Below are 27580 nucleotides of genomic sequence, written 5' to 3' on the forward strand. Positions count from 1 at the left end.
CATGGTCACACAGCTCGTCAGTGGCAGAGCCAGCACTGGAACACAGGCAGTTAGCATAGAGTTAACTCCGCATAGCCACCAACGGAACACACCCCTTTCCCTCTTGGAGGCACATGGCCCTCATCTGTGAAATGAGAGCAATGGCTGAAAAGGTCAGGAAGGTGCCTTCTAACCTTGGAGTTCTCTGACTCTATGCCAGACCTGTGTCTCAGCATCACAAAGATAGGAATAGCTCAAGGGCTTTCCCAGCAGACTGAGTTTTCTTCCCCCGGGCCGTTATGTGCTCACAGTGGTCTTCTGGATCCACAGGGCGGGCACGAGGTGGCTCTTGTGGCTCAGCGTGGCCATGGCTACCTGAGCGCTGTGAGCTCTGGTTCCCGGCTCATCAGTCCCCTCCTTGGCTCCCAGGTCACTCTGCTCTTTCGCAAGTGGCAGTGTCCACAGTGGCTCCCGGGCTGGGTTTCCTCTGTCATTTGAAGCTGTACAAGCCTAATTGAGGAGCTGGAAAAAACAGGCCCCAACACGCCAGTAGCTCCCAGAACTCAAGACGGGGGGACAGAATATGAATGTGGCCAGTCCAGTGGACTCAGCCGTAGGGAGGGGGGTAGGGTTTCAGATAATGCCACGACTGAAGCAAAACCTTTGTATCAAATAGCCCACAACCTTTTCCAGGGGGTCCTTACCCAGAACCTGGCTCCAGGAATACTCAGAACTCTCTTAGGCCACTGTAGAAGCCGGGCTTCTTCATTCCAAACCAAAATGTTTTAGGGGAAAGGGTGTCATTTAAATGGGAATGTGTAACTTTTAACACCATCCCCTAGGATTTCTAAGCTCCGCAACTTCAAAGCCTCGGGAGGAGGGATGTGATTCTAGTTGCAATTTAAGAAAGACAATTCAAAGTGCATTTGTTCCCTACTTGCCCACCTCCCACCACACACAGACACACACACACACACACACACACACACACACACACACACACACGGTTCGCCTTAAGAGAGGATACTGGGCTGACTTCTGATCTTGCAGTTTGGCCCAAAGCCCAACATATGTTTTAAAATATAAACTTTGAGCTTATATATTGTTGATCCACTGAATCCAGTATGTAGGATCATAAATCAAATATTCCCTCTCTGAAGATCATGTTTGGAGGGCTCCCTGTGTTGGCGCTAAAACGGTACCAGGTGTTAGGCCAGTGGAGTCAGACTGGATCTTGGTTCAGCAACCTCAGTACTTGAGTTCTGGCTAAGAAAGAATTCAGAGTCAAGACTCAAACTATATGAAAAAGTTTATTTAGAAAGTCACAGAGGTAGAAGAAGTGACCCAAAGGAAAAATGCACCCAGGAAACAAGTTACAGAGGCAAAAGAAGACCTCTTGGAGCTTCGGAGAAAGAGAGAGGCAAGGAGAACATTCTGGGCAAAGGGGTGAGGAAAAGTGTGGGCAGGCTGAAGGGAGGATCCCCTTAGACCAGTGGTCAGCAAACTGCGGCTCACGAGCCACATGTGGCTCTTTGGCCCCTTGAGTTTTTAGCAAAGGCCTGCTTAGGAGTACCCTAATTAAGTTAATAACAATGTACCTACCTATATAGTTTAAGTTTAAAAATTTTGGCTCTCAAAAGAAATTTCAATCGTTGTACTGTTGATATTTGGCTCTGTTGACTAATGAGCTTGCCGACCACTGCCTTAGACTATTCACAGCTTTCCAGGTGTATCCCATCTCTCTCTATCCCACCATGGAAAAAATCCAACCGGGTCTTCTGCAGGGCCAAGGCCAAGGCCAATGCCCACAGTTTCTGCTTCAGAGTCCTTGGGAGCCCACACAGTCTGTCTCAGGCCCCAGGTCACCTGTTCCTGGGCAGGAGAGAACAGGAACCAACAGGGCAAGTGTGGGTCCCAAGCAAGACAAAGAGCTTTGTTCTCCTGGGGTTTTAACCAGGAACTTTTTCAAACTAGCCAGTTAACTTTCCAAGTTTTCGTGGGCTTCTGATGGGTCCAATGATCTCTTTCCTGGTTAGACCAACAGGCCTCTAGAGTCAGGCACCTCTCCATGCTCCATTTTGGGCATGTCCTTGCCTCCCCCTGCTTCCCTCTCCCACACAAACAATCAGGTACCCAAGGTGGGGAGGAGGGATATTAACCCCCTTGGAGGGACAATGCTGCGATTCCCTGGGGTGTGAAGCTATAGCTTCCTGGTGAAACAAACAGGCATGGTGCCCCATACCCTTTGCTTCCTTTCCCTCATTAATATCGAGTTTATTATGGCAACACTTTCAGGTTCATGGTCTCTACTGATTGGCCAGTGCCAGGGCAGAGGGTCATTTGTCAATGCAGCTGGTTTTTTTTTTTTTTTTCTTTTTTAAAAATATGTTTTTATTGATTTCACAGAGAGGAAGGGAGAGGGAAAGAGAGATAGAAACATCAGTGACGAGAGAGAATCATCCATTGGGTGCCTCCTGCACGTACCCTACTGGGGATTGAGCCCACAACCCAGACATGTGCCCTGACTGGGAATCTAACCGTGACCTCTTGGTTCATGGGTTGATACTCAACCACTGAGCCACACTGGCTGGGCAATGCAGCTGGTCCTGATGTCAGCCATGGAATCGCTTATCTGTTTTTGCTGCTTACTGAGGCCTAGATGTTATCCTGAGGAGTTAATGCTTAGGGAGGAGTGTGTGTTAGAAATGCTCTCAACTGATGTCGTGGGAATAAAACAGACGCTTGAAACTTCTACAGAAGAGTGCAGTGCCCCAGCAACAATATGGCAGGCAAGCACAAAGAAGGGGAAGTCCATCCTCCTTTTTATCCCTGATGTGTCACTGCACCGAACCCTGATTGGCTTAAGAGTGTGGTTTCACAATCTGGCCTGAATGTTTAACCTGAGGAGGGCGGAGCAACAAGGGTGGGGGCTGTTTCAAATGCCTGCCAGGAAGTGGTACAAAACTGTGTCTTTGTCTCCTACAGGAAGGAAGCCTGAGTGGATTTGAGTATAAAATGAAAAGTTATAATAAGGAAATGGAGTTAATATCTAAACTATAACTTTGATAGAAAAGACTTTCTAAGTCTTACCTGGGCAAGGGAGCCCTTGGGAGTCACATGAGGCCACTCTTCAGACCCTTGTTCCTCCTCCAAGGCGGTCTATCTCGTGACTAGCAACCTGCCAAGGGAGGAAATGTCAGGGGAGGATCCAAACCACATGACCAGCGATATGAAAGGTCAAGGGGTCTAAACCGCTGGGGAGGAAAGGTCCTCCTGGGGGCGAGGTCCTTGTTTTCTCAGTTTTGCCCCTTGCTAGGCACCCACCCAGGGCTTACCACCCTGGTGACCTTCTGTACCTGGCCCATCGCCCTTGCTCTGCTCACATCTGCTAACTGCCTACCACACCTGTTTGCATTCTGTTATTGCCAAGTGAACACTGCATACAAAGTCAGGTCTCTGTCAACGTGGTATCAGCACAATCATGATTACATTATTCCAGTGCAGCACCTGCAGGAGAGGTACCAGGGAAGGATAATTTTGTTTTGTGGAATCAGAGAGAACACATTTCTTTAAGGAGCTTCCTTCCTTTCTTTCCTTTCCTCCTCCTCCTCCTCCTCCTCCTCCTCCTCCTCCTCCTCCCCCCCCCCTCCTCCTCCTCCTCCTCTTCCTCCTCTTCCTCTTCCTCCTCCTCTTCCTCTTCCTCCTCCTCCTTCTTCTTATGTTTTTTTTTTAGGTTTAGAAAACATCCCCCTTCCTCAACCAGGCAGCCAGTGTTCCCACTTATCAAGTGGCTTTGGGATTTTCCATGAATGTAGCCTGCAGGGGCTCAGACAGGCACGGAGACTCAAGGATGACACTAATCTCACCTCTTCCTCTTGGAAGAAGAGTGTGGCAGCCAGAGAGCAAACGCAGGCGAAGTCTCTTTGCCTTTCAGCCAACACCATGAACAGGAATTGAGGTGGGAGCAGAAATTGTGTTAGCAGAAAAGATTTATGGGCAGGGTAATGACGTTTGCTATTTTAAGGGCAGTTTAGTTTTACTTGAGAAAGTTTTCCTTCTCTTCAGAATTGAAGCACGGTTGTGTTTATCTGAAAGGAGAAACAATTATTCCAACTGCTCTACTTTGGAGCATGTTCTTTTCTTCCCAAGTGTAATCCTCTCATTAAAAGCTCCTCTTCCTGCAACAAGGACATTTCTGAGTAGAACAAGCCCCTGGCAAAAGCAGTTCTCTTCATCATCCTATATAATAATAGAGGCATATGCAAATTAGCCCAGACGCCGTAACGTCACAACCGATCGCAGGAGGCTGCCTGCGCGGGTGCAGCGGGGCGTTGCTCCGGAGATGGGGCAGAAGCGGGGAGGCACCTGGAGGAGGCGGGACCATCCTGTGCCAGGGAGGGCGGGGGTGAAAGCCTGTAGCACTCTCCTCACCAGTCCTTCGCCACCCACCGCTCACAATCAGAGCGCCCTGCCACCCACCTGCCAGGGGAAGGAGCACAGCACAGCAGGCAGGAGGCTTCTATGCACTCCTCTGGCGCCATGACGGGAAGGAGCCGCTGCATTGCTCCAGAGACGGGGCAGAAGTGGGGAGGTGCCCTGAGAAGGCGGGACCAGCCCAAGGCGACTCAAGGGACTGAGGGTGGGGCTTGAAGCGGTCAGAGAAGGCAAGAGGGGTCAGGGGCTGGGCCAAGTGTGCTGGAGCTCTGCATGGTGAGGTTCAGGTGTCAAGGCAGGGTGGCGGGTGGGTGGGTGGGTGGGGCCGCGCGATTTTGCATGCTGGGCTCCTAGTATATAATAAAAGGCTAATATGCAAATTGACCAAACTGTGGAACGACTGGTCGCTATGACGCACACTGACCAACAGGGGGCAGACGCTCAACACAGGAGCTGCCCCCTGGTGGTCAGTGCGCTCCCACAGGGGGAGCGCTGCTCAGCCAGAAGCCAGGCTCACAGGAGTGCAGTGGTGGTGGTGGGAGCCTCTCCTGCCTCCGTGGCAGCGCTAAAGATGTCCGACTAATGGTTTGGGCCCGCTCCCGCTACCCACGGGGAACGGGCCCAAGCTGTCAGTCAGACATCCCCCAAGGGCTCCCGGACTGTGAGAGGGTGCAGGCCAGGCTTAGGGACCCCCCCCCCCAGTGCACGAATTTCGTACATCAGGCCTCGTGTGTGTGTGTGTGTGTGTGTGTGTGTGTGTGTGTATTTGATTTCAGAGAGGAAGGGAGAGAGAGAGAGAAAGAAAAACATCAATGATAAGAATCATTGATCAGCTATCTCCTGCATGCCCTACACTGGGGATCAAGCTGCAACCCGGGCATGTGCTCTGACGAGGAATCGAACTGTGACCTCCTGGTTCATAGGTCAACACTCAACCACTGAGCCATGCTGTCCGGGCAGATTCTCTTACTTTTGAAGCCTGTGGGAAGTGGCTTGGGGATGTTATCATAGTACACCTTTTTCTGGTGTGTTCTAAGGTTATTCTCTAATTTATTATTTTTTCAACAAATCATTTTATTTGAAATTTTGATTCTGTGAGACGTGCTTGTTTGTATTTCAAGTTCTGGCACATCGTCTTTGTTAATGGTGTTGCTAAGATATGCTATGTACTTTTAAAAGCAGCCCTTGAAATTTAGGAAGCATTTGGCCTACATGTTACTACAGAGCATATTGAAATTTGTTTTCCTTTCATCTCCTTCCCAATAAAAGCAGCCGCACGGCTTATCCCTTTAGCTTCCTCAGAACTTCCTTTCAGAATTCCCGATCTATTACGGCACATTCACATACCAGAAACAAGATGCCTTTTCATGCTGTCAACCTTTTTCATCTGAAATGTAAATTAATTCTTGCTGGTATGCCTGACAGAGATCAAAGTCAGGCATTAACCTTCCTGGGCTTTCTGGGGAATCCATCCCCAGGACCCGGCTGCCACTGCAGCGGCCAGTGTCCCTGTGATGGGGCCCTCCTCCAGGCAGCCCTGGGTGTAGGAGCCACTATTTCAAAGACTCAGAGTCCTTTTGTAAATGACCTCATTATCACTTTAAATTAGGTGAGAAGTGATCTGCCTGGCAAATGTGTGTGTGTGTGTGTGTGTGTGTGTGTGTGTGTGTGTGTGTGTGTGTGAAAGACAGAGAGAGAGAGAGAGAGAGAGAGAGAGAGAGAGAGAGAGAGAAAGAGAGAGAGAGAGAGAGAGAGGGAGAGAGAGAGGGAGAGATAGAGAGAGAGATAGAAAGAGAGAGGGGGACACACTCTGCTGCTGCTTGTATTAATCGTGGGCCCTTTGCTCATCCCTGGAGCTTGCTGAAGTGGTTCTGACAGCCAGTGATCTCGGTGTGATAGAGGGAGGGACTGGGCTCCAGATTGGCAACCTCTCCCCTAGCTCAGTGGGTCATTTCTTGCCTGTCAGTCTTTGAGGTAGACCGCATTTTCAAAATAAACAGATGCCTTTCAAATCCAAGAGCCGGTGGTCTAGAGATCTCTGTGGGGCCAGGCAGTTCACCAGCCAGTGATCAAATGCTGGAAGAGAAAGCAAGCGGAAAAAACACCCTAGGCACATGCACATACATTTCCTATGTGTATAGCACTGCGCCTGCAACAGAGGGCCTTTATGAGAGCTGGGGGTCTCGGGGAGGGAGAGCTGAGGATCCCAAGCAAAAGTATAGTTTATCAGTCTCCTTACGAAGGTGGGGGGCATGGGAGGGGAGGGGAGGGGTCCCAGAGGGGTAGCAGCTTTGGATGCCATCTTGGTGAGAAGTGGCACATTGTATTTTTATTTTTGGTTAATGGTGATAACAGGCTTTTGCCATAGGAAAAAACATTTTCCTTTAAACACCAAAGAATTAAAAGTATACACTTTAAAATCAGAAAAATAAGATTGTATATATTAGTGTACAATAGTCTAAGTAAGAATTAACAGATATATTATTCCGTTACTAATCTACTTTTAAAAATGAACTCAAGTTTCAGAAAGTGGATGTAACTAGATTTATTCAAGTAAAAATGCATCCATTCCTCAGTAAATGCTATCAAAACAAACAACCTGTGGGGAATTTTTAAAAGAGTTAAAACTTACATTCTTTACGTTTTCCAAAATACTGGCTTTAAAATTGCCGTTCTAATTCCAGGTTCATTTTTTTAAATGAGGGCAAAGTGGTGGACCTGCCCCTCCCAGAGGAAATGCCTGGAGGAGGTGACAGTGGAGCCCTAGGGGCTGAGAACAGAATTTCAAAAAGTGTCTGCTCAGAGGGGGGAGGAGCAGGCTCTTCCTTCGTTCTCCGCCCCCCCTCCGCCCCCAACCACCAGCACCCCAGAAGCAGGAAGAGCCCATTGGTTTACAGAACATGCTCATCCGATTGCTTCAGTGCTGTGGACACTGTTGTTTTCTCTTCCTCTGTCCTCTGATCAACCACTTACTCTCCAACTTGGCCTTTTCAACAACACAGATGTTATCAGAAGATAACAATAGCGCTAAAAAAACCCCGCAAAAACGATGGCCATTCTCTTTCTGATGCTCTTGGGGGTGGGGTGGGGGGAGTGCTTTTCAGAGTGTCAGCTATGACTCTGCCAAGGCTGAGGGCGCCTTCCAGGAGCCTGTGAACAGGCATTTTCAACTGGCTGCAGCTGGAACCGCTGGGCGCTTCATGTGACGCCAGCCAATAGGAGTTGCTCTAAATGCTGGTTCCCAGGGAGAAAGCAAGCATCGGGTCCAGACAAGCTCCAGCACCCTGGGCCACAATTTCTGATGGCAACGCAGAGGCTGTTTCACTTCTTTTAGAAGCCTGGCCCTGCAGGATGAGAGAATGAAGTTTTTAGTGTTTAAAACTGCCTGAACTTTAAAAAAAAAATCTCTTTCAGTGTAAGGCCTTCTTCTAGCCTTTTCTAACTTTAAAGGCTGGTGCCTTTAGCATGTTGGGGGCTTGGCAATGACTAACTAGGTGGTTGCAGCAATTTCCCAGAACTACATTTCCAGGAATATCCCGAGGTATGCAGAGCAACTATATTTTAAATTAGAAAATTCATTTCTTTCATTTACTTGTTCAGCTTCTATTTGTTAAGCACCTACTTTATGCTGGAGCTACCATGGTGAACAATGGGATTTAATCTGAGGCTTTAAATTTTCCATCTCCGATACAGACGGCTATAAAACATGCTTTCCCTCGAAGGGGTACTGTTTGTATAAATCAGACACTCTATGTTATGTCAGCACTCATTGGAAGAGAGTTCTCTAAGATGCCAGTGCAAAATGAAGAGTCGAAATCACTATAAAATATAGCTGAGGATATGCATTGAAGTGACCCCTGCTTCTCAATGACCATGGTAGATACTTTTCATTCTGACAAAGCTGTGCATAAGCAGATTGTTGATCACAAACCAAACAGTAGAGGGAGGTCAAGCGATTGTACCATTGAGGGAAAAGGTCCACAATGAACAAATAGAAGAAAAACAAGCATGCCCTCTCTCATGCCCTCTATCACTTCTTTCTGAGTCTCTATTTGTCATTCTGCCTCTAGCTCACTGTTTCTCCACTCCTTCTGTCTTAGGAAGGTTCCTCATCATTTCATGCAAAAGCTTACTTTCTCAAGAGGCGAGAGAAGACAGGTTCCAAACTCTTCCTGGTCATCAGGCAGAAGCCAGCTGCCTGCCCTTCACTGGCATGGTAGGCCATATCCATGCAAGAACGAAGAAATAGCCAGGGAAAAGAATTAGCTGGTGCCCTGGGCTTGGGATGAGTTGTAAACTGCAAACTAGCTCCACTGTCTCCTAAACTTTTGTTTAACAGAAAACAGGGTTCCCTTCAGGCTTATGCAAGGGGTCCTGCTCATCCACTCGCACACTGCCTGCGTTTCTCTAACTCTAAAGAGCTGTGGCTGATTGGAGGGGGGAAATGTTTGGAACTTGGAACAAGTACTTTAGGAAAACATGCCTTGTCTGTGAATGGGATCAGCACCTACAGAGCGACCCTAAGCATGGCTTAGAGGAAGTGGCTTACAGCTGAGCAAAGGCCTGGCCTGTGGCTTCAAGGTTCTGTCAAGAAATGGACTCTGCCCAACCTCGGTGGGACACACACAATGGAATTCTTGCCATGAAATAACTTGGAAGGCAGAGGAATATCTTTTGCTGTGAAATCTAATTATTGCCCCTGTTAGAAGGAACCCCCCCCTCCCTCCCAAGGGCAGGGGACTATTTATCTGGTGCACAGAGAGGAAGCTGAGAAGCCATCGTGGACTTGAGGTCTGTGGATGCCTGTCGTACTGACATGGCAGGGAAATGTGCTTGAGGCGCTGGCACCCCCAGGACTTAGATTCAAATTTCAGAGACTCTTCGATTTGGAATAAATTTCTCCATTATAGACCTCATGTGGCGCTCCAAACCTGGCTGCAAAGAGGTGGTGTCCGAAATGGTACCTTCACCACCTCAACATTGAGTGGGGCAACATTATTATGGTCAACAACATACTCAAGTGGCCTCTACTTTTCAAGTTTTTAAAAATATAGAAACATAAAATGTGCACATTTTATGACCTTTATTAGTTATTTATCCACATAATAAAGAAACATTTACAGAAAAAATTAACCGTGCTCTGGCAAGGTGATCAGGTTCCCCACCCCCCACCACCTTAAAAGTCTCCTGTGTATAGAAAGACAGATTTTGTTTTCTGCCTTAACAGATGAAACGGCAGTTTAAATAACTTGTTTCCCCTTATGTGTTGTGTGAGTTTAAGAATTGTTATCAGAGTCTTCATCTGAGTCTTCACCCAATGCTTTTTCAGTCCACCATGCTCTACTATTGGCTTCCATCTGGGATATGGCACATGGGCATAGGGTACCAGTCAAAGCATTGGGAAGAGTTTTACATACCGTCCTAAGCATGGGCTTTGCAGTCAAAACAATTGACTTTAAATCCTGGCTATGCCACCATTTGTCTGGTTTAGAGGAAATTACTTAATTTCTAAGCCTGTTTCCTCAACTATAAAATGGGACTCATTAAGGCCTAATTCTCAGGACTAATTTTGAAGATGATAGCAGAAGAGATATGCAAAGCCTCCTGCACACACAGGGCAGATACTAACTAAATGTTAGTTCCTTTTCTGCATTCCCTTTCTAAATATGTACTTCACTGGGAAAAAGAAGTCAATCTTGTAGGGTAAGCATAATAATGTTATAACTTCAAAAAGATGAAACTATTTCTCTCATTTTCAGAGAAAAAAAAATTGTACCTGCCAGATCTCAAATGCAGTTGCAATAAAATCTTCATAAAAAAGAATTTTCCAAATCTTAATTTATGCTTATTTGACAGGGAAAAATTCAAATGCAATAATGGCACGTAAAAGGTTTCAGGTAGTTTTGTTTTTTGGAAAGAGCTGTGCTGTGTTCCATTGTGATTCATTTGTGCAGATAAATTTTTCAATGACTACAAAATTGTTAAGACTTAGGTGGTACACTGCTGACATGACATTTTCCACTCACTTGTTAGAGGCCCTTCTGCAACTTGTTCTATAGAATAGCAAGTCCCCTCCTCACCCCTTCCATGAAGTCGGAACTTCTAAAATCCAGGAGTTAAACATCACCCAGATTTTCTGCCTGCTTGTGTGGAAAGCAAGTCGCCTCTCGGATGTCTGAAGAGTTGGAAGATCTCGGTGTGCCTATCACGTTTAACCCACAGTGACGGGTGATTGGCAGCATAAGAGCTGAGCGACAGCCATTTGGCTGGTAGTTCAAACCCCAACACGAGGAGCCATAGCAGGATCACGGCTTGATTTGCTGTGGCCACGACGTCTGAATCGCCGAGCACAGAGGCGGAGGCAGAGGTGACAGCTGGTAGCCATTCTCCTCAATAAAGTTGTGGCGGTTGAGATGTCTAAGCAACCAGATCCTGCTAATTTCACAGACTTTGAGCCAAGTGCTTAGTGTCAAAACCGGCTATGGTCAATGATGCAAATGGCTGTGAAGGGTCCCTCGTCCACAGCAAGGTCTCCCCACAGACTCTTTCCCCCGGCGGGTTAGAAGCAATTGGATCCTGCTTTCCAGCATCACTCCAGTTTGAGGAGAAGGAGGCCTTATCCTTTTTTTTTTAAGTCATATTTATAGAGGCATCGTTTATATATAGTAAACTCAGACAGTTTGATAAAATTGGATGAACACATACAGTCGGGTAACCCCCCTCCACAATCAAGAACAAGAACGTTTCTGAAAAGTTCTCTCATGCCCTTTTTGTCATTCATTCCTCTTCCCCCACCCTCACTTCCTGGTGACCACTAATGGGTTTTCTGCTCCTATGGTTTTGCCTTTTCCAAAATGTCATATAAGTGGAGTCATATAGTATGTAGACTGTTCCGTCTGGCTTCTTTCACTTAGCACATTGCTCTTGAGATTCATCAGTGTTGTTGCGTTTATCAGTTTATTCTTTTTCATTGCTGAGCAGAATTCCAGTGAATGGAGGTACCACAGTTTTGTCCATATACCAGTTGAAGGACATTTGTTCCCAGTCCTTGGTGATTATGAATAAAGCTGCTATAAACATTCACATCTTTATCTTTTTTTAGAAAAACTTATAGAAAATGAAATAACTTTGCTTTATAAGAAACCAGAGCTATATGAGCAATTTACACTTTATTCAAAGCACTTTCACTCACCTTATTCCTATAATTACCATAGTAACCTTGAGAACTAGGCTAGGGATCTTACCCCGTTTTATAGATGCAGGCTACGAAACCTCCCTGCAGTCCAGACTGCCCAACTCCTGATCAGCTGTCCTTCCCCTGAAACATTTTCTGAACATCCTGTCTGTGCAGAACACTCTGCTAGATGCTTTTGGGGTAGTCATAAAAACAACATAAAAATTGATTTTTTTTCCCCTACAAAGGGAAACAGTTTGATATTCCACATTATGTGTTATCAGGGTAATGCAAATTAAAACCACAAGATACCAGTATGACCCTTATTAGAATGGCCCACATCTGGAACACTGACAAACCAAATGCTAGTGAAGATGTGAAGCAAGAGGAACTCTCATCCACTGCTGCTGGGAAAGCAAAATGGTACGGCCAGCCACTTTGGGAGACAGTGTGTAGTTTCTTAGAAAACTAAACGTAGTCTTATCATATGATCCAGTAATTGCCCTTCTTAGTATTTACCCATACAAAAACCTGCAAACAGACGTTTAAGGTAGCTTTATAACTGCCAAAAAATTGGAAACAATCAAGTGTCCTTGTGTAGGTTAATGGATCAATAAATTGTGGTAGATCCAGACAATGGAATATTATTCAGTGCTAAAGAGAAAGGGACTATCAAGCCATGAAAAGACCCGAAGGAGCCTTTACATGCATATGACTAAGTGAAAGCAGCCAATCTGAAAAGGCTACAGACTGAGTGATTCCAGCTATATGACATTCTGGAAAAGGCAAAACTATGGAGATAGTAAAAGGATCAGTGGTTGTCAGGGGTTAGAAGGGAGGGAAGGATGAATAGGTGGAGCACAGAGGATTTAGGGTAGTGAAACTACTCTGTAGGACACATAATGATGGATACATGCCATTATGCATTTGTGCTGACCCATAGAATGTACAACACCAAGAGTTAACCCTCGTGTAAGTTATGGACTTTGGGTAATTATGACATGTCCATGTAAGTTCATCATTTGTAACTGATGTACCACTCCGGTGGGGGATGTTGGTAATGGTGGATGGAGGCTATGCATATGTGGGGGCAGAGGGTATATGGGAAACCTCTGCACCTTCCCTGAAGTTTCTGTTGTGAACCTAAAACGGCTCTAAAAAAATAAAGTCTTTAAAAAGGTGGAGGGGGTGGGAGGAGTCTCAAATGGAGCCAGGACCAACACACCTGCCTGAGCCTTGAAAGAGGACTCAGCCAGGGCCAGCTAACACAGCCACAGGGAGCAAATGGTCTACAAACCATTTTAGAAGCAGGCAGGGCATAAATTATAAGAAATAAATCCCACCTTAAACTGATGGGAGTCAGAAGAGAGCAGCGGTCCCTAGATGCATGAAGGGAAGGGGGATTCCCCCAGATGGAGATGTTCCAGGTCAGGCAAGAAACTGATTTCTAGGATAAGGGTAAGCCTCCCTCTTAGCTTCCAAGTTCGAGAAAGCAATTACCGGGCAGGACTATCTTTGAACTCAGTCAAAGTTTGGCTGGGATAACGACTGGAGTTAAGTAATAGAGAATCAAAGTGGAAAAATGCTCTCGTAGGCCTGAAATTACTAGATTTGTTTTGTGTGGAAGCCAGGATGTATGATGCAGCTGAGGGGGGCAATATGTCAATGAGATTCTATTCTTTAAGAAAAATTTTGCTTTTGCAATGCTGCTTTTGCCAGTTGGACCTCCCACAAGTTGGCCTCTTTGTGTTCTGATAAGATGGCTGCTGACCAGCTGTCACTCCAGCCAGAAACCACACTGGCTCCTTGTGCAATCCACCGGCAGCGGTTAGGAGGGTAAGGCTGGGCCTTTGTGCCTCATCTGTATGCGCCTTCTCTGCCAGGTACAGTGGGCACCCTTTGCCAGCTCCATTATGAGGGCAGGAAAGCTTACCCAGCCTAGATCTCTAACCAGGAAATCTACTCAGACAGGGTCCCTGCGGGCAACAGTGCTGGGTCTGTCCTCTGGTGGGTCATCGCATGCCAGGCCAGGCCAGGCAGGGCCTCCTCCTGCAGCAGCCCAGGCAAGTGAAAGAAAGTCTGATTTTTTTACTTGCATTTATAAAGGAAAAAATAAGAGAGAAAAAATAGGAGGTAATGATTTTTAAATGTTTGAATAAGCGGGGCTGCACCATGTGGTATTTAGGACTTTGGATTTTAGGGCAAAACTGCTTGAGTTTGAATGCTGGCTCTGCCACTCTCCAGCTGTGTAAACTCCTGGGCAAGTCCTCCAACCTCCCTGTGCCTCTGTTTCCTCAGCTCTGAAATGGGAATAATAGTGGCCTCTACCTTTTAGAGTTACTATGAGGATTGGATAAGTTAATTTTTGTAAAGGGCTTAGGAAAAAGCATGGGGCCTAATAATCCGTACATTTGTGTTTGTTGATAAAAATAACGGATATTTCCCTAGCTCCTGGTCCTAATTCTTCTCCCCCTCCCTCCACCCTCTCTACCAAATCAAGCTGAATGCACATACCTGATCTTTTCTTCTTTTCTATTTCAGTCCTTAATATCTGTCAGCTCCCCCTCCTCATATAAGTTCTCTACAGCTATATTAACAAATTTCCCCAAACTCTTTAGTTTAAAATAACAGAAATGCATTCTCTCACCGTTTGTATTCTTTCAAAATCAAGGTGTCAGCAAGGTGGGTTTCTACTGGAGACTCTGAGAGAGAATTCTTTTTATGCCTCTCTCCTAGCTTCTGGAGTTTCCTGCAGTCTTTGGCATGCCTCGGCTTGTAGGCCCATCACTCCACTCTTAGCTTCCTTTGTCCCATGCATTCTCCCTGTGTCCCTCTGTGTCTTCACATGGACTTCTTTTTTTGTTGTTGTTGTAGTTAATCCTCAATGGATATTTTTCCATTGATTTTTAGAGAGAGTAGAAGGGAGGGGGAGAGACAGGGAGAAAAAAGCATCGATGTGAGAGAGACACATCAATTGGTTGCTTCCCACAACCAGGTATGTGCCCTTGTCTGGAATTGAACCTGGGACCCTTCAGTCCTTGGTGTGATGCTCTAGCCCAGTGGTCGGCAAACTCATTAGTTAACAGAGCCAAATATCAACAGTACAACGATTGAAATTTCTTTTGAGAGCCAAAATTTTTAAACTTAAACTTCTTCTAACACCACTTCTTCAAAATAGACTCGCCCAGGCCGTGGTATTTTGTGGAAGAGCCACACTCAAGGGGCCAAAGAGCCGCATGTAGCTTGCGAGCCACAGTTTGCCGACCATGGCTCTAGCCCCTGAGCCAAACAGGCCCAGGGCCACCTGGACTTCTTATAAGGACACTAATCTTTGGATTTAAGATCCACCTTAATCCAGTAGTATGACCTCATCTTAAACTAACTACATTGCAAAGACCCTATTTCCAACTAAGGTCACTTTCTGAGGTTCCAGGTAAAAAAGAATTTTGAGGGAACACTAGTCTACCCAGCTCACCACCTTAAAAGTTTCAGGGTGCTTTCACATCTGTTATCTCTTTTTAGTTTTACTTTATGTATTTGAATGCAAGCTCCATGAGGGTAGGGATCATGCCTCATTAAGAGTAGTCTAGGGGCCTGGCCAGCCTGGCTCAGTGGTTGAGTGTTGACCTATGACCTGGAGGTCACAGTTCAATTCCCAGTCGAGGCACATGCCTGGGTTGTGTGCTCCATCCCCAGTATGGGTCATGCAGGAGGCAGCCAATCAATGATTCTCTCTCATCATTGATGTTTCTTTCTCCCCCTCCCTTCTTGTCTGAAATCAATAAAAATATATTAAACAACAACAAAAAAGAGTAGTCTGGGGCAGAGCAGCAGATTATCCTGTGCCCGGCCAAATGGAGCTCAAGGTCATGAGCATATACCAGCCCAATGAACCCAGCTGCCTTCTCCCATCTGACCATGACACTGTTGGTCATTGGCATGTTCTTCACCACCTGGTTCTTAGTTTATGCGGTCACCTCCACCAAATACACTTGGGAGATCTGGAAATAGCTCCTCATCTCCTTGGTGGCCTTGCTCTTCATGGGTTGTAGAGTCCTCTTCCTGCTGCTTTGGGTTAGCATCTATGTATGACCTCCCAAGGGTTCCAGCCAGCTTTACGGAATCCCTGCTTTTGTAAATTAATTTTTGTACTATTGCTGGAAGTGTCCTGCCTGCTGCTCACAAAAAAAAAAAAAAAAAAAAAAAAAGGCAGATGTGTAACTATTAAAAAAAAAAAAGTAGTCTGAAGCAGCTGGTATTACTTAACATGGGAATGTTTTCTGGCCTTAAACAAATGGAAAGACACCATGCCACCAGGCTGGGTATGGAAAGGTGATGCCTTAGGTAGAAGAGTCACCCAGAAGGAGGGTGAGGGACAGGATGAAAAATATCTCATTAAAGGAAATAAAAAAGGAGAAAATTCGGAGATCCCATATATTCTAATATGGTATCTCTAGAAGTAATACAGGCAGAATTGGAAATAGCCAAAGAAAGAAGGAAGGTACAGGAGGAGAGAGAGCAAGCTCTAGATCTCAGATCAGGGAGAAAGGAGATGGGACAGAGTAAGAATTGACTGCCTCGGGGCAGAGCCTGAAGAATACCTCCTATGTGGGAAGGAGGGGCCCTGCTGCCAGTATGGTTTCTTCTAAAGACAAGGGACCCCATTGCAAAGAATGTGCCTTCTTCAGATACCCAAGGCAGTCTGAAGGTCATGGAGAATGGGAGAAGAGATGTAATAGCTGGGATAAACCCTTTGGTATTTTTCTACTCAAGCCATCAGCTGTTTTGGTAGAGAAATATTTAGGTGTGTATCACTGTGAACTAAGCTGACTAGAGGATGAAAGGCTGCAATTGTGGTATTCCTCAACTGAGAATAGTGTGTGGCCTCTCTTCTGTGACAGCATAACTGGTTGTCAACCCACACCCATCTGTGCACAGGGCTGCAAGTGAGAAGGAAGGGAAAGGCGTGCCTGAGAGACATAGATGTGGAGAGAAGGAGGAGACCTTGCTCCTATTTTTACTTCCCTGGTTCCCTCGTGGTGGCAACAGAAAAGGCAATAGGAAAGCCATCCAGTTGTCAAACAGGAGCCCTGGCCTGGTGCACTCATGACCTCTGTGTGTCACGCAGCTCCCTGTTTGACTAATGTGGTCAATGAGACAGAGAGGTTCCCGAATTACTCAACATCACCAAGCTAGGAGGGAGCCCAGCCAGGACATGATTAATTCTCTTGTTCCCTACCATTATGCCCTTTTCAACCACGCTGTGCTAAATCTTAAAAATAAGCACCGAATCTGTTGAGATTCATCATTCTAGAGCCTCAAACCATAGGACAAATGCGGGTTTCCCTAGCCAAGTTGTATCTCCCAGTTTGGTATTTCATCTAGGTATGGGAGTATAATGTTGAGAAGTTTCTCTTTTGTTTCATTCCACAGGGCACCCTTCGGACCAAAGCAGTGATCCACACCTTGTTGTCACAGGGGGCATCAGGGGAAGTACCCAGGTTCAAGACTGTAGTAAGCCTGGTGACCATGAAGGTGAGGCCATTAGAAGCTGGGATGGGTGTCCTGTGGGACATTCCAGAGAAGGTTCCAGAACTGGAAATGATCCCCTGCTATGGACCTTCTGTCTGCCACTCTTTTTTTCTACAGAGAACAGCTGATTAAATTCAGGGGCAGCCTTGCAAGGACCCTGAATGGTGACTTCACAGAAGCGGAGAGTGTAGTCAGAGATAAGCTACAGCCTGCCTCCCTTCAACCTGTCCTCTCAGAGCACACATGCTTCTATCTGATTTACCTTAAGATTTATGGAAATTTAGCTTTTTAGCCAGATCTTTCCATGATCCTGACGGTGTACATAGACTTCAAACTAATTGAGAACATTCATGGGGGAGGAAGGACTGTGGACAAGAAATGAAAACTTGGGTATCTGGTCTAAGCCCTCCCTTAATTAGCATCATTGTAAATGAGAGAATTGGACTAAATCAGTAGTGTTCAAACGTTTTGAAAACATTGGAATCTCCCCTTTTGACAGTGTGAAGGTCCCTGGACTTCTGCTTGAAGAAGTAGCTATGAGCCCTAGCCAGTTTTGCTCAGTGGATAGAGCGTCAGCCTTCAGACCAAAGGGTCCTGGGTTTGATTCCAGTCACGGGCATGTACCTTGATTGCAGGCTCTTCCCCAGCCCGGGCCCTGGTGGGGGCATGTGCATGAGGCAACTAATTGATGTGTTTCTTTCACATCGATATTTCTCTCTGTCTTTCCCTTTCTCTAAAAATCAATGGAAAAATATCCTCGGGTGGAAAATTTTAAAAAAAGAAGAAGAAGAAGCTATGATTTCTTAAATATGACCTTTAACACCAACACTGGTATTTTATAAAAAGTGAGGATGAGTTGCCCTGGCTGGATTTTACATTTGAGTTTGCAGCAACTGTTTATCTGCCAGGCCCAGCAAAGAGGCTCTGGGTACTTCCAGCTGCTTTGTAATCTGTTACCCAGCCTATGCTTTAAGGAAATACAGAACTGGGGCTTTCCCAGGGGGCAGGAGGTTAGGGAGTGGGGAAAAAGAGAAGGGGAACCCAGGGAGCAGCAGTGTTTCTTGAACTTGAGGAGACCTGGAGGTGGAGACAACGAGATACTTTCCACTTTCAAAAAAAAGCATGGCTAGCTTTTACTGACCTATGATCTAGACCCTTTCTCCCCGGCAGAAGCCACCAATAAGAGGTCCTCCTATTGTAATCAACTCACAGATGTGTTCTGTTTGGCCAGACATAGCGTTGTTTTTTTAAAAACTTTGAACCTGAATGTTTTTAGATGGGGCATACATTCTTGGTTCACCACAAACCCCACCACTCCCACACTCTTTACCTGACACCACACACATTTATGTTACCTGGGTGGCCCCAAAGGCATTTGAACTTGCAGCACCTGCTATGTTGTTTTCTTTCTTTTTCTTCCTTTCCTGATAGTCAAATGCTTTTAGTCAAATGCTTTTTCATCTTATTGCAAAATAGTCCAGTAAAGAACTGGCTCAATTTTCCTGGGAAAATGAATGGCTTGCAGAGCTCAGTCTCACTTCGGAAAGGTTCATCGCCTCCAGAGCAGTCCCTTCCAGTATTGCTGTATTTCATTAAACCAGGACACTGAGGGACACTTCCCTGAAGGCAGGCGAGGCCTCTGTTGTCACACCTGTGCACACCTCAAGTCTAGTTTTTATGAACATTTCTGCAATTTAAGTTCATCATGTAATTGTTTCAGCCATGTCACTGGTCTAATTCCTTTAACCTGATCTAATCACTTAGAATGAATCACCCGATTTGACTTTTCTGTTTTTCCCCCCACATCTCCATTTCTCCAATCTCTTTGTTTAACAATCTGCCAGAGAGATGCCAGGCGATTCCAACTGTCACCAGGACAGACTTCAAGTATTTGACAAGTTTGATAACCTCCCTTATTTCTTACTTATTTATTTTGACCCTTTTTAAAAAATGGAGGTATAATTGACATATAGCATTATATTAAATTTCAGATGTGCAACATAATGATTACTTCCTTTTTACTTAGGTTTACCTCTTTACTCTGACCCAAATCCTTCTCCCTGCTCTTCCAGCAAAGCTGGGGATAGAGGAACAGGCTTCATCTAAGCTTTATTAAGAGTACTCTCTAAGTTTCTGTTTGGCTTTTTTTTTTTATATACTTCAAATGACTCTTAAAAATCAATACTTTGATGACTGAAGTGTAAATGAGTAAGCAACATGGAATAAGTTTTCCCTTCAATCACCTGAACAGCAATTCTGTGCATTTTTATCGGAAACCCAGGCAAAGTAACCGGAGCATTTGCTAAATTCCAAGTAAAGGTGCTGATGCCTCTTCTCTTCCTAAGGCACCTTCCTCAGGACAGTCCCACATCAGAATGGGCTTGGTGGCCTCTCCTGGCTTTGCTTATGCCTTTTCCTCTCTGAATTGCTATCAAACTGCTATTGCTCCTTTTTATACTAAGGATCTCAAAATAGTGCACACAAAAGCAATCCTGGCTTCCACACAGATGGTACCATTTGGGCTTTGATTAGTGAGTGGTGGGTCTTGGTGCTGCTGAAATGGACCAGAGAACAAGGTTAAAAATTATTTGGCTTGGCCTGGCCAGTGTGGCTTAGTTGGTTGAGCATCATCCTGTACACCAAAAGGTGGCAGGTTCAATTCCCGGTAAGTACACATACCCAGGTTAAGGGTTTGATCCTTGTTTGGGATACATGCAGGAAGCAACCAATCAATGTTTCTTCCTTCCTTCCTTCCTTCCTTCCTTCCTTCCTTCCTTCCTTCCTTCCTCCCTTCCTTCCTCCCTCCCTCCCTCCCTCCCTCCCTTCCTCCCTCCCTCCCTCCCTCCCTTCCTTCCTTCCTTCCTTCCTTCCTTCCTTCCTTCCTTCCTTCCTTCCTTCCTTCCTCCCTTCCTCTCTCTCTCTCTCTCTCTCTCTGGAATCTATTTTTTAAAAAAATATGTGCATCAATTTTCCTTCTTAATAAGGAAACAAAGGTATTTGTGTCCCAGATGTGGACTTCTGTTTTTTCTTTTTATGTCAGTACTTCCTTTTATGTTGCTTATCACAGTATTGCAAGTAAGCTTGGGCCAAACAATGTGTTAGAATCTCCAGGAGGGGAACACCTCCCTGCTCCTTGACCTACTATGCTCCTCAGCAGGCAGCCTTGCCCAGCCAGGCCAGGACTGGAAGAAGCTGGTCTACTAACTCTGTCCAGTGCAGGGCTGTTCCATCAACCGCTGCTGCCCTCTACCTCACCTGGGGCCTCTAGTTCCTCCCACCATTGCCAGGTGGAGGCAACTTGTTTTCCTGTTAGCATGAGTGATTTTTATCTGAACGAGGCCTGCCATGACAGAACAGGTCAGTTTTGGTGATATGTCCTCAATGAGGCTGCAGAAAGTCAGGGAGCAGCAGGAGGGCAAGGAGAGAGGTGCTGCAGAGCAGAGACGACACTGTATCTAATGCTGCTATTTCAGAATCTATGCTCAGGTGTCTAAGTACTTGTATATTTTCTCTCAGTTCTGAGGGGTTTTGTAGACCATAAAAGCAGTCCACAAGCTGAATCTACCAATGGCCATGCAGAGACATCAAGCAACCCTCGTCCAGCCACTGAGAAAAATCGGTGAGTCTTATCTGTAAAATTGCTCAGTCTCAAATTCAGTGGCTTGTGGTTAGTTGGAGAGAGTGGAACCAAAAGTATTTCCTATCAGATTCTCCCGTGGTAGAGGTCATTGCTGTGTGGGCAAAGTCTCTATTCTATAGGGTAGTCTGAAGACAATGCTGCCACTTAGGTGCTCTTCATGGTAAAACCTGTACTTGGCCTCATTAGGTTAAAGCAGTGGTTCTCAAATGGGAACAGTTTTGTCCCTCTTCCGTCCCCGGGATTTTGGCAATGTCTGAAGACATTTTTGGTTGTCACAACTTTAGGGGGAGGAGTTGTGCTAGTGGAATCGGTGAATAGATGTTACACATCCTACAATACAGAGCACAGCCTCCCACAACAAAGAACTGGCTAGGCGAATATGACAATAGTCCCAATTTTGAAAGACCTTGGTTTTAAGCTAAAGCAAGAAGGAAGTATCATTTCTTGTTTACCCACGGGTTTTAGTTAAATATAATTCAGGATGAGTAGAGCAGAGCTTGCCCAGAGCCATAGTGCACTATTGTCAAAGTACACCTGAGTTGCTGAGGTCTGCAGAGGATAGTACACTGGCTAAATGTAGTCACTTTAAGTAAGGCCAGGCCAGGCTGTGACACCAAGCACTGGAGGCTCATGGAACTCAGGCTTCCTGTTCTTCAGGGAGGCCTTCATAACCTACCTTCTCTCAGAACAGGTTTCCAGGCCCCATCACACACGTCACCATGAGGAGGAGGTAACTGCAGGAAGGAGTGAACCATGCAAAGGGAAGGTCCAACTAGAATAAAGTTTGCCTCTCTTATTTACCCCCAAATTGACTATAGGAACACTCATTAAAAGTTTACTCCATTTTTAAATTAAAAAAAATTTTTTTTGATCCACTGATCCCATTTCTGAAAATATATCCTAAGAATCCTGAAACAACAAACAGAAAGCATATATGCACCCCTATGTTTGTAGCAGCCCTATTTACAATAGCTAAGATTTGGAAACAGCCTAAGTGCCCATCAGTAGATGAGTGGATAAAAAAGCTGTGGTACATTTACACCATGGAATACTATGCAGCAGTTAAAAAGAAGGATTTCTTGCCCTTTGAGACAGCATGGAGGGACCTGGAGCATATTATGCTAATCAAAATTAGCCAGTCAGAGAAAGACAAGTATCACATGATCTCACTTATATGTAGAATCTAATTGAACAAAATAAACTGACCAACAAAATGGATCCAGAGACATGGAAGCATGGGACAGACTGTGGAATCTCAGAGGGAAGGCAGGGGTGGGTGGGTAGGTGAGAAGAGATCAACCAAAGAACTGGTATGCACATATTGCACAACCCATGGACACAGACAATAGTGCAGTGATGGCCCGGGGAATGGGGGCGTAGAAAGGGTCAATGGGAGAGGGGGGAAGGGGAAGATCTGTAATACTCTCAAAAATAAAGATAAATTTTAAAATTTTACTCCAGATTTGGAGAATGAAGCAGGCCATTAGAAAGGGTTTTTTGCATCTTTTCACTTGGAAAAAGAAGTGGTCTTCATTTGTAATTTTTAAAAATAATTTTTAATTTTTTGAAATGTCTTATTAATATTTTTGAGATCTGACAAATTTAATTCTCAGTACTTCTCTGGTGGTCTCAAATTACTGTTGGACTACTGTTAAAGTAGACTACTTTCCTAAATAGTAAGAATAACTCATTTTTTAAAGGTACTTGAGGAGCTATTATAGACTAACATTTCATATTAGGTTAACAAAATTTAGAATTTCTGTTGCAGCAGAAAGACGACTGAACTTGGTAGGTGGACGACTTGGGTTTTGGTCCTAGTGCTAACATTTTCCAGCTGTTTGTCCTTGGGCAAGTCAGTGAACCAGTCTGGTAAATGGATCCAACCCCAGCATGACTCCCCTCAACCTCAGCTGATGACTAACTTTATTACTATTTAAAAAATATATTTTTATTGATTTCAGAGAGGAAGGGAGAAGGCGAGAGAGACAGAAACATCAATGATGAGAGAGAATCATCGATAGGCTGCCTCCTGCATGCCCCAAACTGGGGACTGGGCCTGCAACCCAGGCATGTGCCCTGACCGGAAATCAAACTGTGACCTCATGGTTCACAGGTTAATACTCAACCACTGAGCCACACCAGCCGGGCAGATGACTAACTTTACTCAGAATATCAGGACAGTTCTGTGAGCAACTTCCACTTCCCTTCCCTTCACCTTAGAATCTCTCCTTATATTCAGCTGTCTTTTCTTCCTTTACTCCCATCTCAAAAGACCACAGGTCCTCTTCCTCACCCGGGGTAACCCCTCTGTTGTGTTCCTGCTCTGTAGGCCCTGCCACCATCAGTTAGCCCACCCCTTGCTTTCACATCTCTCTGCTGCTTCTTTCCCTTTTGCTTATACCTCTCCCATTCTAACAAAGCTTGCTCTTGGCCCTGTCCCTCCCCTTCTTACTTTTACACCAGACTTCCTCAGACAAGCATCCAGGTCAGTGGCCTCACCAACCCCTCCCTCCTTAATCCTAAAATCTGATCTGTGCCCTCACCACATCCTAAAACTGTCCTTAGGAAGATTAGCTCCCTGTTGCTGGAGCCTCATCTTTATCAGACTCGGAAGCATTCCATACGCGGGCCATGCTTTCCTTGGACCGCACTCTCCCACGGGTGTCTGCGGTACTGCCAGTCTTCAGGTTCTTCCTCCAAGATGTCCTCGGTCTCCATCCTCCTCCTCTTCCACCCAGCATTGAAATGCAGGCCATTCTCAGGTCCTTGACTCTCTTCTTTCTTACTTTCCACCTGGATGATATCTTCTTTCACAGGTGTATTCTGGTACCAACTCTTAGTTGTGTCAGCATGCTTCTCAGATCTCTGTTCTGAGCATTATGCTTTTACACCCAAAGCCTGTTGCCTATGTATTCCTGATTTACATCCCAGAGTCTCAAGAGAACAGCCCCCAGCAAGTCACCTCCTTCACCTGACCTTCCCATTCTTGTGAGTGGCACAAACACTTTCTTGTGTCCTGGCCTTCAAACCTGGCAGTCGGTTTTGATCCCTACCTCTCACTTAACCCCATCCTCAATCATTTTCTTAGCATTCTTCTGTGGTCCAGGCCTGCCATTATCTCTTTTTCTCTCTCTCTGTTCTCTCCTCTTTACAGACCAGCTTTCATTTCTGACACCTGATCAATTGTCCTGAAGCATAGTCTGACTTTTCAAAGAACTTTAATGGCTTCCCATTTTAGACTAAAAGAGGTCCAGACTTCTCAGTCTGCTATATCAAGCCTCTCCCTATCTTGCTCCAATTTGTCCTTCAGCTCACCTCCTGTATGACCCTCTATGCACCCTCTGGACCCTGTATGGCTACCTGGAGCCAGACTTTATATTGTTCTACCAATGCACCTACCTCTGTTCTCTCTGCTCATTCCTTTCTGTTCAATTCTTACCTCTTTTTCCAAGATACATTGTCATATCCCTTTTATCCATGAAGACCTTCATTCTCTTTAATTCTTGAACCTTTATAGCAAGTTTTAAAAGTACTACTTAAAGTGCAAGACAAAATAATGAGCCTGTGTCTGAATGTAAATCAATCCACTTATTAATTCAATAAGAAAGTCTTGCTACCAATAAACATATAATCAGCTAAACTAAACAAGGTACTTGGTGATGAATTGGCTTATATCTGGCACAAGCTCCTTGTGATACTGTGAGTGTTAACAGTTCACAGATGGGGTCCTCAGAGCACTCTTTGGTTAGTTCCTCTCTGCAGCACTTCACATTTGCCTAGTGTTGTGGTTGACTGAGTGCTGGCAGGTCAGCTTCTCAAGGGCAAGGACTGAGTCTTCCCTCTTCCTGTTTCCAGTGCATGCAATGAGGTTATCAAGCTGACTTCCAAGGCCACTCTTCAGAACTCAGATATTTTTCCTTTTTTTTTTTTTATTTTTCAATTACCATTTACATTCAATATTATTGTATATTAGTTTCAGGTGTATCGCATAGTGGTTAGACAATCACATATTTTACAAAACGATCCCCCTGATATTCCCAGTACCCACCTGGCAACATACATAGTTATTACAATATTATTGACTATATTCCCTATGCTGTACTATACATCCCCATGACTGTTTTGTAATTACCAATTTGTACGTCTCACTCTCTTCACCTTTTTCACCCAGTTCCCCAACCCCCATCCCCTCTAACAACCATCACAGAATTCAGATTTTTATGAGAGAAATGTTCTTCCTTCTTCATTTTTGGGTGGTGGCAGCAACAACAAGGCCCAGAATAATTCACCAGATAGTGTGTCAGGACCTTCCTGCCCCAGGGGCTGGGGCCCCACTTTCCCTCTGTATTTGATGGTCTCCTCAGTGCCCCGTTGATCAACCCAGGGATTGAAAGGAAGGACGTCATGGAGTGGGGGCTTGATGGGCATAATAAGGATAAGTGGGACATGCCAGTGATGATGCTGACAGCAGCCAGTACTGAGCCTCCACCCAGACATTAAGGGATTCCTCAGAATAAGAGGTCTGAGGACAGAAAGTAGTTCAGTGCTGGATCAGCCACTCAGGGATGTCATCAAGGACATAGGTTTTTTCATCGCTTTGCTCTGTTATCTCAGCATGTCAGTGGTGCTCCCACTTATGGTCACATGGTGGCTAAAGTAATGCTAAGTGTCACTTCCTCACATGGCAATGTCCAAAGCAGGAAGGAAGAGGTGGATGGAAAGGGACTCTCCTCAGAAGGGTCTCTGTTTGTCAGGAAGGAAAACCTTTCCCAGAAATCCCCAGCATACAGTAGGTCCTCGGGTTACGTCGGAGATCCGTTCCTATGGCGTGATGTAACACCTACATAAGCACCTACGTCACTCATATGGAGCCCATACACAGCAGTAATGAAGTGAAACAGTAAAAAAATAAAAATAAATAAAAGATAACAATTCCTGACCTTTACTTGTGGTAAATAAATAATAAAAATCATAAAGCACATATGTACATACATCAAAATGATGGAACTTTTTTTTATATATATAAATAAATGGGAGAAGGCGATGTTACCACGAAACGACATACGTCAAGTCCGACGTAACCTGAGGACAGCCTGTACTTCCCTCACATCTCATTGGCCAGAATTTTCAGATGTGGCTCTGCAGGGGAATTGCAAGGGAGTCTGGGAAAGTGACCATACGCATTTTCAGCGTCTGCATGAGAAAATAGGCAGAATAAATGGGTTGGGGAAGCAACCAACAAAGAGTCCCGAAGGGATAAGAGATGGGAACAGATAGATATAAAGGAAAGAGCCAAAATCAGAGGGAAGAAAGAGTTCATAAGACCTAGACAGGACAAGAAACATTGCTGAGAATGTGAATGCCAGGGATATGTTGAGGTCATCATTAAGGTTCATCCTACATTTATTGTGATGTCAGGCCTTTTCCTACAGTTATCTCACCTAATTCTCACATCAGCCTTTGGGCTGGTGTTACCGACTCCAAATTACTGGTGAGTAAAGTGGACAGGGGAATTCTAATCAAGTAGCTTCCAAATGTTGGTCCAGAGTCCAGGGCCAGATTGGAGGTATCAGATTTACCTACTTGTGCACCCAATCAGCTAATCTGGGGGTCACCCAGTATCACAGAGAGAATAACTGGCAGGTCTGGGTTTGAATCCGGATCTTCTGTCTCCAACAATAACAACAACTAATACTTGCTCTTCTTTAACAACTTCCTTACCTGCATTATCCTATTTAATCCTCCTAACAAACCTATGGGAGTGGTACACATTTTATGATTTCTGACATTTAGAGATTACAAGTAACTTGCCAATGTTACTCAAAGTGACAGAGTCAGCATTTGAACACAGGCCTTCTGACTCCAGAGCCAAGACTTTTAACCAGTACATTGTAATGTCTGTCTAGGTTCCAAACATTTAACCCAGCACTTTTTCTGTTCTATGTTCTCTATAACTTACGTTGCAGCAAATCTTAAATCACAACCAGCTAAAGAATAATCCTGATGGGCATAAAACTGTCTCCCTGGGACTGATGGAGACAATTCCAGCCCTGAATCCTGGGAGAAAGCCCATGGCCTCATGGAAAAGGTGCTCCCGTCTGTGCCTGGCGGGTGGGTGAACTTGGCTAGGGAGAAGGAAGCCTCAGGGTGAAAGAAGTCCGTGGTTGGTGTGGCGCTTCCCTGCCCTACTTCCTGTGTGAGCCCGTACAGAGAAGGACAGAATGGAAACACACTTTTATGTGGAGCTTTGTTCCCATGATGGTAATCCTCCATTTTAATGCTGATAGGTACAATAGGGAGGATTATGCCCCTTAATTTAATTTGGCCTGCATATGGCAGAGCTCTCGCAAGACTTTTATTTGGCATACTTTAGCTCAGCTAGCCTGTTGTTCTGTAAAAAGAAGCCCCTTTGAGGGAGACAAGAGATTGATAATGCTGGTGCAGATGTTTTCATCCAGCAGCCCCTCTCTCTCCCTCCCTCTCTCTCCCTTCTCTCTCTCTCTCTCTCTCTCTCTCTCTTCTCTCTCTCTCTCTCTCTCTCTCTCTCTCTCTCTCTCTCTCTCTCTTTTCTCTCTCTCTCTCTCTCTCTCACACACACACACACACACACACACACACACACACACACCCGGAAGCTGCTTCGTTGTGGGCCACTACAATAAGGATTCAGACTCAGAGCGATGGGGACCTTCGTGACTCAGGCAGCATGAGGGGAGCTGGCACCTCACAAGAGGGGAAAACGAGCACATATTTCTCCCGTGTGTCATCCTTGCAGCTCTGGGGCTTGGAGCCAATTGGGCTGACCTCAGAATTGATGAGCC

At 45.3% G+C, this 27580-nt stretch overlaps 1 protein-coding gene and 1 pseudogene across 1 annotated transcript in view; both read left to right on the top strand.

Annotated features, from left to right (window-relative positions):
- The window catches only part of MYO3B (myosin IIIB), a 357251-nt gene that overhangs the window by 230730 nt on the left and 98941 nt on the right, over nt 1-27580 (top strand). Inside the window, exons 27-28 of the mRNA XM_054723043.1 lie at nt 17021-17122; nt 20654-20738. Coding sequence (XP_054579018.1) covers nt 17021-17122; nt 20654-20738 — 187 coding nt within the window. The remainder of the gene's footprint in view (nt 1-17020; nt 17123-20653; nt 20739-27580) is intronic.
- On the top strand, nt 15442-15679 carry LOC103283330 (transmembrane protein 258-like; annotated as a pseudogene).

The sequence above is a fragment of the Eptesicus fuscus genome, chromosome 11 (assembly GCF_027574615.1).
Source record: "Eptesicus fuscus isolate TK198812 chromosome 11, DD_ASM_mEF_20220401, whole genome shotgun sequence".
NCBI lineage: Eukaryota > Metazoa > Chordata > Mammalia > Chiroptera > Vespertilionidae > Eptesicus > Eptesicus fuscus.